Genomic DNA, 15,490 nt, shown 5'->3' with positions numbered 1-15,490 from the left:
AGTTCTCTCACCCTAGGTGTAAGGGGAATGGGAAAATGAATTTCTAGCTTTTTTGGCTTCCAGAATAGGTGATAGACTGCCCGTCTCCAAGATTATGTGGTAGAAAAGAGGACCAAATGTTCGCTATCTAAAATAAGACATACATCCTCTATAACCACTTTAATATACTTTCTCAAGTTTTGTTCCTCACTATGTTCTTTACTTTGTGTACACTCTCCAATGGATAGGTCATATGTAAGCCTGCCTTAAGCTACCTTAATTGATCCCAAGTCATTATTTCTATTAAGCTCTAGTAGACCCACACCACAAAGCATGTATCACCTGGATGTTCAGAGGTCACTTTCTCCACAAACTGGCCCCTGCATCTGAATTCTCAATCAATTTTTGATGAAAATCTATTCAGTCACCAAGTGCCTCATCTATCCTTCACTGACCACCCCTTTCACATTCAATATATCACCAAGGTAGTGACTTTACATCCTGAATTGTTTTGCGTATCTCTTCACCTACCTCATCACTCTCAACACCATTTGGCCTACTGAATAGCCAATTCATAAGTATCTGATTTACTTGGGGAAATTTTAAAGTACAGGTTATTAGACTTCAATCCCGACCCACTAAATCAATCTACAGTAAAACCTCACAGTCTATATTTTGCACAAAAAGTTCCTTAGCCAATTCTAATGTGTAACCTGGTTTGGAAAGTACTGGACCAGAGTAACAGCCCCTTGACTAGTATTCTTGACTACATTGTCTAATCCCTGCAGCCTATTTTCTACACTACCTTATAAATATTAAAAAAAAAAAAAACTTACAGTGCCACTCATATCTCTTGTTTTCAGTGCATACTTACTAGCTAATAAATAATGTTCACGATACTTTGAATGCCATTCAATTCCTTTTAGTACCCAAGCCTTTCAAACTTCTTTTCCCTAGACCGTATATCCATGTCCCAGACACAGAATTCCCTATCACACTCCATCTTATTCTGATGAATTTGGCACATGTTTAGAATGTCTTTCATTTTTCTAACTCTGTTCATCATTTTATTTTTTTATTTAAATAAGCATTTATTTCCATTCCCCCAAATAAATCCACATTAAGTAGGTTATAAACATTTACTCCATTTATTTCAGGAAACACCCAGTGAGGACATGGAAAAGGAAAATGTAACGTTGCTGACAGAATTTATTCTCACAGGACTTACATACCAACTAGAGTGGCAAATCCCCCTGTTCCTGCTGTTCTTGGTGATATATCTCATCACCATTATGGGGAACCTTGGTTTGATTGTTCTCATATGGAATGACCCTCACCTTCATATACCCATGTACTTATTCCTTGGGAATATGGCCTTTGTGGATGCCTGGGTAGCATCCACAGTGACCCCCAAGATGCTGGTCAACTTCTTTGCCAAGAGCAAAATGATCTCTTTCACTGAATGCAAGATACAATTTTTTTCCTTGGCAATCTGTGTAACCATAGAATGTTTTTTGCTGGCAACAATGGCATATGATCGCTATGTGGCCATATGCAAACCACTACTATATTCAGTGATCATGACCAATAGACTATGCATCTGGCTATTAGTTTTGTCATTTTTAGGTGGCCTTTTCCATGCCATAATTCATGATGCCTTTTTATTCAGATTAACCTTCTGTAATTCTATCATAGTACATCACTTTTACTGTGATATTATGCCACTGTTTAAGATTTCCTGTACTGACCCTTCCATTAATATTCTGATGTTATTTATTTTCGCTGGGTCAATACAGGTGCTCACCATTTCCATTGTTCTTGTCTCTTATACACTTGTTCTCTTTACAATTTTAAAAAAGAAGTCTGTACAAGGCATAAGGAAGGCCTTCTCCACTTGTGGGGCCCACCTTCTATCTGTCTCTTTATACTATGGGCCGCTTCTCTTCATGTATGTGCGCCCTAGATCCGCACAAGGAGATGATGAAGATATGATGGACTCTCTGTTTTACACTGTCATAATCCCTCTGTTAAATCCAATAATCTACAGCCTGAGAAATAAGAAAGTCATAGATTCACTGGCAAAAATGTTAAAGAGAAATGCTTAGATCTCATACTAATATCTGTCCTCCTTCGTTAACACAGTTATATAATCGCACAGATTAGATGCTGCTATATGTTGATTAGTGTTCAAAATTTTTTGCACTTATAATTGCCCCAGAGTTTTAATGACTTAAGTTGGGAGAACTAGTAAACATCTTAAAATATGTGCATGTTATTCAAAAACTTAGAAAACAGAATAATTTTTAATCAAGAGTTCCTATCATACTAGAATAATTAAAGAGGAAAACAAATTAAAACATTTTACACATATGTTCTCAATGTGGCTTCATAAATGCATTTAGCACTATAATAATGTAATCACTCTGAAAAAAATAAGAATATGGTGTAGTTGCTAGGAGTAGAGCTGTGTAGCCTGGAGACTCATATTACACTTTACAGTGGAGGCAGTTGTGTTTGAGTGAACAGAGGCCAATCCCAAGACAGTGAGAGGGAACTTGCCCTCTCAGTAATTCAGAAAGCTGAGAGGACACAGCAGATTTAATTGGGATGGGCATAGGGAGGAAAAGAGAAGCTGCAGAATAGGAAGACGATGGTTTCAACCATCCAACAATTTTAAAATAATGAAACTAATAAGAAAAAAAAGGAGTAATATGTACAATTTACTGTACTGTGCTGATGAAAGCAGGAGTTTTCAAATGTGTATTACCGAAGTTCAAATAATGCTAAGCTGATATGATATCAGAGTGTTCAGTGGCTAGCTGGGAAAAGACATGAAAATGAGCAAAAGTTTGCATGTTTTGTGCCCTCACAGTCCTTAAATGTTAGCTTTTGTCCCACCCTATACTCTATAAATAATAAGTGAATCTTCAGGTTTATCCCTGACTGTCCAATCTTCCCACTGTTCTACAATTAGGGTGAGACCCGCACCCTAAAACTACTCACATCTGTCATTTGCAATACTCTTGCTACTTCTGTATCCTACTGATATTCTTATTTCCCAAATAATACTGTGAAATTATTTTTATGAACAGAACTCTGATTAAATAATAACCCCCTTCAATAACTTTTAATGAATTCTATTTTCTACCTGATTATGTGTATATATGGTATACATTTGTACAATATAATATAGGTAAATGCATATGTAATTTGCTCACATGTATTTACAGGTTACATGATATATAAACACATCTACATCTCTCTCTATATACTACCCTGCACTTGCTCACAATGGCATTATTTGAGGCCTCCCCTCTGCCCCACCTTGATTTAACTCTGAAATCTCTTCTTCTACAACCATCCTAATAGACCCGATGTTATATCCAAAATGAATTACTAAAACCTTTCTGGACAACCCTCCTCTCAGGTACATAGCTTTGTTCATACAGGTCTCTCCACTCAGAATGCCCCTCCCAGGTGCATACGCCTTCATTTGCAATCGTAATGTTCCTTTCTTCAAGGTCTATCTTGAACGTTACAGCTTCCAGGATGCATTTCCAGATTACATCAAAGAGAACAGGGATGCTCCCTTATTTGAACTATTGAGTAATTTATTTATTCTTTTAGGCCACAAATGAACTTGCATAATACTTATTTTTGGCCTACAAGCTTTTTTAGATTAGAATTTAGAATACTTAGTATTCTCTCAACCTTTTGTAATTCTTAGCACAGTTGCTTATGTACATGAAGTCCTAAATAAATATTTATTAAATAGATATAAAAATGAAATGAATATGACAGCATCAAATGAAATAAGAATTCATCACCTGAAAACAAGTGATGAGACCAGGGAGATGACTAGGCTTGGGATGGCTGCTAGGTGCCAGATCACCTTCCTAAGTTTCTTTCAGGACAATTGCAAGGATCATACACCTTAAGTGAATTAATCTTGTTCTTCTTATCATGAAGATTCCCTCCTGGGATACATCAAGGGAAGACCTTTGATTAGATGTTTGTATTAAAGATACAAACAATATAAGTATTTACAGAAAATATCATTATTACATATTTCTGGAGGCGCAGGTCACAAAATTAGGTCATCTGCTCTCTTTCTATATCCTGGGGGATATTCCTAAGCCCCAGGAAGAAAGTAAATTAATCACAGTCCAGAAGCTTTTATTATTTTTCACTAGCGAATCTATGTAACTGTATACGTTTTCATGTGTCAATTTTTGTTACTGTATAATATTCCCATTGTTCTGATTTTTCCTGTAAGTTGTCTAAATATTTGTTTGTTCAAACACTGTTATGACTCAAAGACTATGTTGCTAATATAAGCAACTGGTGTGTATTTCTTGGAAATAATAAAGAATTGTTTCCCTAAATGGCCTTTTTTTTTAAGCTCTTTATTGGAATATAATTGCTTTACACTCTTGTACCAGTTTTTGAGGTACACCAAAGTGAATCAGCTGTATTTATACATACATCCCCATATTCCTACCCTCCTGGCCTTTTGTTTTCATGAAAAGGTTGACATCAAAGTATGAGTATATGAGTATGTTGTGCAAGGTGCCAAGTCCTTCTTTAATAGGTTGGGTGGCTATGAAGTAGGCCCTGGGGATCTCTCAGAAACTCAGATTTCCTGTGTAGCCTTCTCTTGAACATGTTTAATCTAGAGATTCTACTGCTTTTATATGTCTTTCAGAAAAATCCCAAGTACTTTATGCCTTCCAGAAATTTACCAAAAATCTCCTATTCATTGATGTGTTCCCATTTATACTTTGGTTATAGATTTGTTTTCATTTTTGTGTATCATATATGTCATTTCAGTGGCATATTGGGAAAGATGTAAAATATAAACCTGTATAAAGCCCACATTTTGAAGATATTTTGCAGGTTTCTTTAAAAAGAAACTATAAAATGATATATATGTATTACTTAATGGTATTTAGATGTAAAATATAACATCACAATGGTCAGTTCATCCACTGTTTGGAACCCTTCTGATATTGGATGAAACCATCCCTTAAAAATACTGATAATATTGATATAATAGAAATACTCTTTATTATCAAGGTATGTATATTTTTTTAAATCTAGAGATTTAAAAGAATTCATAGTTCCTATCTCTTTAGGTACATGTACAAACATTTTTTCTTATCATTTTATAACATCTTCTGCTGCTGACAAGTTGCTAACAACATTATCCTATACTGTGTTCAAAGAATCAACACACTTAAAAGTTAGGTAAAAACAAACACCATCAAACCTAGAACAGTATTTCTTATTATGAATTGTGAACTACTTTTGGGAAAATTTCCATACACACACACACACACATACATCTGTATTAGGTATGTGTTAACACTTCTGTAGTCCAGGTTTTTTTTTTTTTTTAATTGTTGTTTCTCTCTAATATAGTGGTTGCCAAATTACAGTGGCCTCAGAATCACTGGAAGGCTTGTGGAAACACAGATTAATAGGCTCTGTCAGGAGAATTTCTGTTTCAAATGCTATTGCTCCTGGTTTGGGACCATATGAGATAACCACTCTTTTAAATAATCAGAGAAGCAAACATTTTAAAATCAAGATATTAGAGACAAATCAAAATGGAGTTTCTACACCTACTCTAGTCCCTACTTAAATAGCACTATGTAAATATTCTAAAGATTTCCATTCTAGGTTTTATATTTTCCTTCCAATTTTGGGCAGCTTGATGCAGATTTTAATGTGACATCTTTTCCAAAGGATGAAGTATTGTGGAAATTTTAATAAATTTTTCTTGGGAAACATAACTGACAGTGTTGATATCCAACCAAAATCCCATTGCATCATGTCAGTGAGGTTAATGGGAGACACATCTGTTAATTAGAAAAATTAGTTGTCAGGCTGGATCAACTTTTGGACCTTTATTCTCAAAGAAATTTCATGTACAAGTTATTCCTTGTGATACAATATGATGTTACCTTGTTTGAGAAGGTACCTTCTTAGTCAGCCTTATTCGAGGGTAACAGCTAATAACTGCATCATTGATATGAGATATTTCTCTCTGTTTTTAAATATAAAGACGTTCACTAAATGTACAGTGAGTGATTGTATTAGTCAAGATTTTCTAGAGTAAAAGAACCAATAGGATGGATAAATAAATATATATCTACCTACACAATATATAGATCAATGTAGATCATTGTATATCTAAATATATCTATATCTATATCTTTCTACATATATAACTAAAGACATTAGTTATATGATATTGACTTACATGTTTATTGATGCTAAGGAGTCCCATCATCTGCTATCTGCAAAGTAGAGACCCAGGAAAGCTGATGGTAGTTCCAAGGCCTTAGAATACAAGAGCTGAAGGTATAGATTCTATCCCACAAAGGGTTGACATCAACTTTATTCAGTTCACTAATTCAAAAATACTAATCTTTTCCAGAAACACCCTCAAAGGCACAAACAAAAATGTTTAACCAGATATCTGGGCTATCCTAAGTTGTATCAACTTAACACATAAAATGAACCATTACAAGCCCACCCACTGTCAACTTAGTGCCCACACACAATTCCTTAAACTCTGTTTAAACTAAATGAAGACAACAGCATCCCTGAGTAGGAAGACTGTGAGCAAACCTCCTCTCACAGGCACACTAACATTACAATTATTTACAGAACAACTATTGACGAGAAAGACCAGAATCAATCAGAATAGATCTTCTACAGCTAAAGATATAGAGAAGGAACCACAATGAGACAGGTAGGAGGTGGGCCAAGTTGTAGTACAGTCAAGACACACATCCATGGGTGAGTGATCCACAAATGGGAGAATAACTACAATCGCAGAGATTCTCTCCAAGGAGGGAGGGGTGAGCCCCACATCAGGCTCCCCACCCCGAGGGTCCTTCACCAGGAAGATGAACTCCCAGAACGTGTGGCTTTGAAGACCACCAGGACTTACATTTGGATGATCCAGAAAACTGGATATAGAGACTCCACTCTTTTTTTTTTTAAGAACTTTTATTGAGATACAGTTAACAGACAATAAACAGCATACATTTAGAGTGTACAATTTGGTATCCCAATCTCCCAATTCATTCCCCCCCAACCCTCCCCACTTTCCCCACTTGGTGTCCATGTGTTTGTTCTCTACACCTGTGTCTCTATTTCTGCCTCGCATTTCCTCTTTCATAGTTCTTAGCATTTGCCTTATGTATTGAGGTGCTCCTGTATTGGGTGCATATGTATTTATAATTGTTATCTCCTCTTCTTGGATGGATCCCTTGATCTTTATGTAATGTCCTTTCTTGTCTCTTGTAGCATTTTTTATTTTAAAGTCTATTTTATCTGATGTGACTATTGCTACTCCAGCTTTCTTTTGATTTTCATTTGCATGGAATATCTTTTTCCATCCCCTCACTTTCCATCTGTGTGTGTCCCTAGGTCTGAAGTGGGTCTCTTGTAGACAGCATATATATGGGTCTTGCTTTTGTATCCATTCAGCCAGTCTGTGTCTTTTGGTTGGTGCATTTAATCCATTTACATTCAAGGTAATTATTGATATGTATGTTCCTGTTACCATTTTCTTAACTGTTTTGTTGTTGTTTTTGTAGGTCCTTTTCTTTTATGTTTCCCGCTTAGAGAAGTTCCTTTAGCATTTGTTGTTGGGCTGGTTTGGTGGTGCTGAATTCTCTTAGCTGTTGCTTGTCTGGAAAGCTTTTGATTTCTCCATCAAATCTGAATGAGATCCTTGCTGTGTAGAGTATTCTTGGTTGTAGGTTCTTCCCTTTCATCACTTGAAATATATCATGCCACTCCCTTCTGGCTTGCAGAGTTTCTGCTGAGAAATCAGCTGTTAACCTGATGGGAGTTCCCTTGTATGTTATTTTTCGTTTTTCCCTTGTTGCTTTTAATAACTTTTCTCTGTCTTTAATTTTTGTCACTTTGACTACTATATGTCTTGGCGTGTTTCTCCTTGGGTGTATCCTGCCTGGGACTCTCTGCACTTCCTGGACTTGGGTAGCTATTTCCTTTCCCATGTTAGGGAAGTTTTCAACTAGAATCTCTTCCAGTATTTTCTCAAGTCCTTTCTCTCTCTCTTCTCCTTCTGGGACCCCTATAATGCTAATGTTGGCGTGTTTAACATTGTCCCAGAGGTCTCTTAGGCTGTCTTCAGTTCTTTTCATTCTTTTTTCCTTATTCTTTTCTGCATCATTGATTATCACCATTCTGTCTTCCAGGTCACTTATTCGCCCTTCTGCCTCAGTTAATCTGCTATTGGTTCCTTCTAGTGTATTTTTCATTTCAGTTATTGTGTTGCATATCTCTGTTTGTTTTTTAATTCTTCTAGGTCTTTGGTAAACTTTTCTTGCAACTTTTCGATCTTTGCATCCAATTTTTTTTTCAAAGTCCTGGATCATCTTCACCATCATTATTCTGAATTCTTTTTCTGGAAGAGTGCTTATCTCCTCTTCATTTATTTGTTTTTCTGGGGCTTTATCCTGTCCCTTCATCTGGTACAAAGTGCTCTGCTTTTTCATTTTCTCTATCTTTCTGTGGCTGTGGTTTTCAGGTCCACAAAATGAAATACTGCTGATAATGCTTTATACTGCTGTCTGCCCTCTTGTGGAGGAAGCTATCTAGGAGGCTCCTGCTTGCTTCCTGATGGGAGGGACTGCTGGTGGGTAGGGCTGGGTGGGGGGAGCTCAGTAAGACTTTAATCCAATTTTGTGGGCGGAGCTCAGTGAACCTTCAATCTGCTTGTCTGCTAATGGGTGGGGCTGTGTTCACACCCTGGTGGTTGTTTTGTCTGAGGCTACTTAGCACTGGAGCCTATGGGCTCTTTGGTGGGGCTAATGATGGACTCTGGGAGGGTTCACGCCAATGAGCACTTCTCAGAACCCCTGCTGCCAGTGCCCCTGTCTCCTGGGTGAGCCACAGCTGCCCCCCACCTTTGCAGGCAACCCTCCAATACCAGCAGGTAGGTCTGGTTCAGTCTGCTATATGGTCACTGCTCCTTCCCCCTGGGTCCTGGAGAGCACACTGTTTTGTGTGCCCACCAAGAGTGGAGCCTCTGTTTCCCCCAGCCCTGTGGAGGTCCTGCAATCAAATCCCACTGGCTTTCAAAGTCTGATTCTCTGGGGATTCCTCCTCCCATTGCTGGACCCCCAGGTTGGGAAGCCTAATGTGGGGCTCAGAACCCTCACTTTAGTGGGTGGACTTCTGCAGTATAACTGTTCTCCAGTCTGTGAGTCACCTACCCAGCATTTATGGGATTTGATTTTAACACGATTGTGCTCCTCCTACCATCTCATTGAGGCTTCTCCTTTGTCCCTGGATGTGGGGTGTCTTCTTTGTTGAATTCCAGTGTCTTTCTGTCGATGATTGTTCAGCAGTTAGTTGTATTTCCGGTGTTCTTGCAAGAGGGAGTGAGTGCACATCCTCCTACTCTGCCATCTTAATCTTTTCTCTGAGACTCCACTCTTAAATGTCCCCCACAAAATATCACAGAGGCCTGTTCACCAGAGGGCTCAAGACCTGGCACAGCATGCCAGAGTACAGACTAATGAATGGTAGAAAATATTTGCAAATGATATGATAGTTAAGGGGTCAATAGCTGAAATATATAAACAGCTCAAACAACTCAATATCAAAAAATCAAACAACATGATTAAAAAATACGCAGAGGATATGAATACATATTTTTTCAAAGAACACATACAAATGACCAACAGGCTTGTGAAAAGATGCACCACATCACTAATCATCAGAAAAATGCACATCAAAAGCACAATGAAATATCACCTCACACCTGTCAGAAGGACTATTATCAAAAAGAGCACAAATAACAAATGTTGGTGAAAATGTGAAGAAAAGGGAACCCTTTTACACTCTTGGTGGGAATGTAAATTGATGAAGCCACTGTGGAAAATAGTATGGAGGTTCCTCAAAAAACTAAAAATAGAGTACTATATAAACCAGCAAGTCCACTTCTGGGTATATATCTGAGGAAAATAAAAACACTAATTTGAAAAGAAATATGCACCTCAATAGTCATAGCAGCATTATTTACAATAACAAACATACAAAAGCATCCTAAGAGTCTTCAACAGATGAATGGATAAAGATAAGGTATGTATGTGTATACATATACATAGAATCAAACATACAATGGAATACTACTCAGCCATGAAAAGCAATACAAATTTTTTATCTGAATGAAGTGGATGGACCTGAAGGTATTATGGTAAGTGAAATAAGTCAGATAAGGAAAGACAAATACTGTATGTTATTGCTTATGTGGAATCTAAAAAATAAAACAAAGGAATGCATATAACAAAACAGAAACAGAATTAGAGATATAGAGAACAAGCCAGTGCTTACCAGCCGGGAAAGGGAAGAGAGGAGCGGCAAGATGAGGTTAGGGACTTAAGAGGTACAAACTACAGTGTATAAAATAAGTAAGCTACAAGGAGGTATTGTCTAGCACAGGAAATATAATAAATATTTTATAATAACTTTACATGAAGCATAATCTATAAGAATTTTGAATCACTAGGTTGTATACCTAAAACTAATATATTATTGTAAATCAAATATACCTCGACAAAAAGGATGATATTAAGGTAATAATTCCACCTAACATGATACAGCAATGCTCTGTAAGATAAAATGCACAAACCCCTTCCCCAGAGGAGGAGGCAAAATGTTTACACTTCTCCTTAATACCTGGTAACTTAATACTATGAAGTCAAATTAACGATGGTTAATTATATGATATTTAGTAAATACATCTCTTGATAAGGGAAGAGTACTGTAAAGAAACAACGATATTTGCTACACACACACAATATATTCTTACCAAACTAAGTAAGAAATACTCGAGGTACTTCTGTAACTGATCACATGATGTTTATAACTTTCTTCTTCCCCTACCCAGTCCAAATTCCCTTTGACTTCAGCAATCATTACAGTGGTCGTTCTTTACCTGGTGGGGTGACCCAAACCTTTAGTCCCAACAAGTCTGAGCCATTAGAAGTTCAGCCCAATTAGTTTGGTAAAGTTTGCCATTGACCTTAATTACAGGGAATAGGACCAATAATATCAAGACATGTCCTAAGGGGTCTTCTTTTTTCCAGATATGCTTTTCCTCACTCCACTGTGGAGTAGTACTCCTATATCCCTTGGTTCAGGATCAGTCACCTCAGCCAGTAAAGTTATTTCCTTCTTTGCCTGGTGATTCAGAGGAAGGAGGAGCCCAAATTGGCCCAGTGGCAGCCTTAACTTCCAGATTCATGGAAGCATTGCTGTGTGTGCTGTGGAGTCATTCCTCCCTCTGGCTCTAAGTCCTCCAGGCCATCAGAGTAAAATATCTGGGAACATGAAGCTAAAATCATGCTCAGGAGTCACTAGGAGTAATAGTGAGTGGTGCCACTTCCATTTCCACCCCTTGATTCCTGGACCTGTGAATCCCAGCTATCTGAGAAACAGTACTATGTACTGGATGCTGATTAAGAATACATACAGAACCTTGACTCTTCATGGTTCTGTCAGGAAGTATTGTAACAGTTCTAAAAGTTCATCCTATCATTCTCTCAAACTAGCTACTTCACAATTTTAGGAAAGTAAATTTCATAATAATTGGACCATTACCACAGTTCATTGCTTGAATTCCTTGATCAGAAGCAATCTATGTGGAATACCATGACAGTGGATAAAACATTCTGTAAGTCCACAGATAGTTATTTTGGCAGAAGCACTGCCTGCAGGGAAAGAAAATCAGTATGTAGAGTAAGTGCCTATTCTAGGAAAAACAAAACACTGATCCTCTCACAATGGAAAATTGTGCAAAGTAATCAACCTGCCACCAGATAGCTGGATAATCACCCTAATGAATGGTGCAATATCGGGCACTCAGTCAGTCTCTGTGCTGGCAGACTGGGGACACAGAAATGGCCTAACTATGCTGGCCATGGTGAGTAGAAGTTCATGATGCTGGGCTCATGCATAACCTCCATTCCTGCCACCATGGACCATTTTTCAGTGAGCCTATTTTGGGATGAGGGGGTGGTTGGAGAAAGAGATTGACTGATATCCATAGAATGGGTCATTCTATCCAATTGATGATTAAAGTCCTCCAATGCTGAAATCATGCTTTAGTGAGCATTCACATGGGATACACATATCTTCATCTTTTTGTGCATTTAGAGGGATCTAGCCACATATTTCTTCTACAGACTTCCTGGCGTCAATTTTCGAATATTATTACTTCAGAGTCCCCTACCATCCAGCCAAACCACTGGCTAAAGCCCATGATCATTATATCATCATAAATCTGGCCATTTCTCCTTCCAGACAAATGAAGAACCAGGTGGACTGCTCAAAGTTTTGCCCAGCGGGAGGATATTCCATCACCACTGTCCTACAGGGCTGTCACAGAGAGTGGCAGTACTGCTGTAGTTGTCCACTCTCAGATGGTGTCTGCATGTGGTACAGAGTCATTGGTAAATCAGGTCCAGGTAATTTCTTCCTCTGTCTACTGACTATAGAGAACCCCTCCTATGAGGCACAGTGCAGGCTGGGAGAGAGAAGCCAGTGTAGCAGGCATGGGGATCACGGGCATGGACCACTTCTTCAAGAAACTTACTGCTGCCCTCAGGGCTTGCTCAGGACAGAGCATGTACACAACTCTTCCATATGATAAAGGTGTGGTAGTATAGTGCCTATTTTATGGCATGGTAGGTCATGTAACACCAAGTTCATGAAAAGCAGCTCTGGTCCACACTGAAAGCAGTAATGCAAACCTTTGTACTCATATATAGGCAACAAAATGAGTTAAAATTAATTACAGAAAATGGAAGGGGCAGTAAATTTGAGTCAAGTTTGGGTTATGCTGAAGCTACTAATGCATATTATACTGCTTACTCCATCTGTCTGCTGAGTTTTCACACTCACTTCTATTTGGTCTATGGTGGGGTTTTTTTTCATTCCTTTTTCAGCTTTCGCTAGCACAATTCTAAGAACACAGGATAATTGATTAATGAGTCTACCAAAGTCTATGCCCTTTGCTTTCCACCAAGCTACCCATCTAGTCCCAAGTGGAGGTAAACATTTTTCTATTTCTCAGATATAAAACAGAATCTTACCATTTTCATATTATACTATTTTGACATAAATAATGTCATTATATTTCTCAATAAATGTTCAATGGCAACTTGTCTGTTAATAATTAAAGACAACTCTGAACATGAAACCACCATGTTCAAAATCCATCAACAGATTTCCTTTCCTAGCCTCCAGACCCTCTGTGGTCCCACCCATGCTGGCCTTCCTCTTTGCTTCTCTCTTTCCATGCCAGCTCCACTTGCCAGTTTTTTTCCCCTTTCTTTAATGGTCTAGCTCTCTGATGAGCTAGGCCTGGAAATGAAGGAAGACGTTGAGGATGGCAAATGTCCAGAGGTATCGCCTTGTTAGAAAAGAAGTACTCAGGACCCATCCCTGACCTACTGAAACACAATGTGCATTTTAACAAAATCACCAGGAGTTTCACAGGAACTTACAGTCTGAGGAACACTGATCTAGGCTACCTCCCACTGTGGTCTTTCCTTTTGTTTTTCCTTTGCTCCTCCCTCCTGACCCATGCCTAGTAAGATTTCCTATCAAATTTCAGTGGAAAGTGGGAAGTTAGGTGTAGGTGTGGAATGTGAGCTACAGTTTTCATGAGGTGAAACTTGGGGTGGACTCCTGAAGGGATTGGAACTTCGATCAGATGAAAATCGAGTGTGATTAGCCAAACCAGACCATACTGATCAAAGCACTCAGAGTATCAAAATTCATAAACTGGAGTTTGCATAAACACATTGGAAACGTCATCTGTGATGAAAAATAGTGTAACTTCAATTGTAAAAACTGGAACTGTCAACAGTGATTTGATTTTTATAATTTCAGAGTCTGTAATGCCCTGTGGAACTGCCTGGATTCCTCATATATATCCAAGTCCATAATGCCCAGTGGAAAAGCTTAGGTTTGTCCCAAAGAGAATCCTTGGGTGCTATCAGAGGAATTTGAGTTCTTCACTGCTTCCTCTGGCAAAAGCACACAGTTATGTAATTTGTTGATTCTTGTGTTCAAAATACATTCATATAAACGGTTTCTGGAGCTTGGAGATTAAACTTCCAAAACAAATCAGTGTGCAAAGTGATGCTGCCTGTGTTACTGTCATTACAGTGCACTTGTACTATTTTCTACTTCAGAAAGCTGAACACTGAAAGGATCTCCACAATTTCTGAACAGATACTGGTGAGAGAGAATGATTTCTATAATAGTCATTGATTTTTAAAGAATGTTTAAATACTATTAAATTTATAAAAATTTTGATTTGGTGTATAAGATATCAAAATAGCCACTTGAAAATGGAAAACAAATACTAAATAATCTGTATATTTTACTATTGTGAGTAAAATCTGGATGAACAGAGACTACATTGTACTCTTTAATGATATATAATTATCTGGTTAGAATAATTATAACAACTCCATAGGATAAGTTTTGGTGAACTAGAATGTCAAAAAAGTTAAAAGTGAGTTTAGACATTTAGGTCATTAATGTTTCCTATATAAGAAATCTTTCCAATAATTGTGTTCAAAACATTTATTCCATTTAATTAACTACATTCTCTGATTAAATTTTAAGTTAATTCACTCAAATATTAACTCTCTATCCTTGTACCAGGAACACAAAAAAAGAAGTTAAACATTCAGCTGCCAAAATCCTGTCTCATCTCCAGCTCAATAAGAGCTGCTGTAATGGCTGCTGAACTTGAATGCCCGACTCACACTGACAATGCCATTGTTTATAGGCACAGGATGCATGTTGGTGCCATGATACTGCAACTTGGTTGACCTGGAACCACAAATCTCTTTTCTTCATATCTGATCTCTTTCTCTCATCTTCATATCCAGATCTAGTGTGGGTGAGTTTGAGTGCTAACCCTAGATCTAGCCCCCTCACTCGAGGTGCAGGGGGAATGGAAAAGTTAGTTTTTAGAATTTTGACTTCTAGAGTGAAAAGGATAGTTTTTGTCTACCACTAAGAGTCACGTGGCAGAAAAGAGGATCAGAGGTTATCCAACTAATAAATCATGGATATGCATTCTACTTTAACTCCCTCATGTTTATTTTCATTACTTCCTTCTTTTTACCTGTGCACACTGTCCACTGTTTTCTGGATAGGTCATACATACTATGTGTACAGCCACCTCAATGTCTCAAGTCATTATTTCTATTAAGCTCTCACAGAATCATATTGCTAAATTTATGTCACTTTGATGTTCAGAGGATGTGCCTCGAAAAACTGGCCACTGCATCTGAATTTTCCTTAAATTTTCATGATCACCTACCCAGACACTAAGTGACTTTCACCTTTACTAGCCAGCTCTTCACATCTCATATGTCCCATAGACCTAGTGACTCTACATTCTGATTTATTTTGATCTGTCTCTTTGGCTTGCTCA

At 37.8% G+C, this 15,490-nt stretch overlaps 2 protein-coding genes across 2 annotated transcripts in view; one reads left to right on the top strand and one right to left on the bottom strand.

Moving 5' to 3' along the window:
- Positions 1-15,490, bottom strand: part of GABRR3 (gamma-aminobutyric acid type A receptor subunit rho3) — a 725,962-nt gene that overhangs the window by 214,556 nt on the left and 495,916 nt on the right. The gene's annotated exons all lie outside the window — the stretch shown is intronic.
- Positions 1,134-2,084, top strand: LOC130830400 (olfactory receptor 5H8-like). Its single transcript, XM_057697608.1, has one exon. The coding sequence runs from the start codon at positions 1,155-1,157 to the stop codon at positions 2,082-2,084; it is 930 nt and encodes a 309-aa protein (XP_057553591.1). The 5' UTR covers positions 1,134-1,154.

Source organism: Hippopotamus amphibius, chromosome 10 (genome assembly GCF_030028045.1).
Source record: "Hippopotamus amphibius kiboko isolate mHipAmp2 chromosome 10, mHipAmp2.hap2, whole genome shotgun sequence".
Taxonomy (NCBI): Eukaryota; Metazoa; Chordata; class Mammalia; order Artiodactyla; family Hippopotamidae; genus Hippopotamus; species Hippopotamus amphibius.
The sequence above is the reverse complement of the archived record's forward strand: the minus strand, read 5'-3'. Positions and strand labels throughout refer to the sequence as shown.

Coding starts and splice junctions, on each gene's coding strand:
- LOC130830400 (XM_057697608.1), top strand. CDS start 1,155: ATGGAAAAGGAAAATGTAACGTTGCTGACAGAATTTATTCTCACAGGA.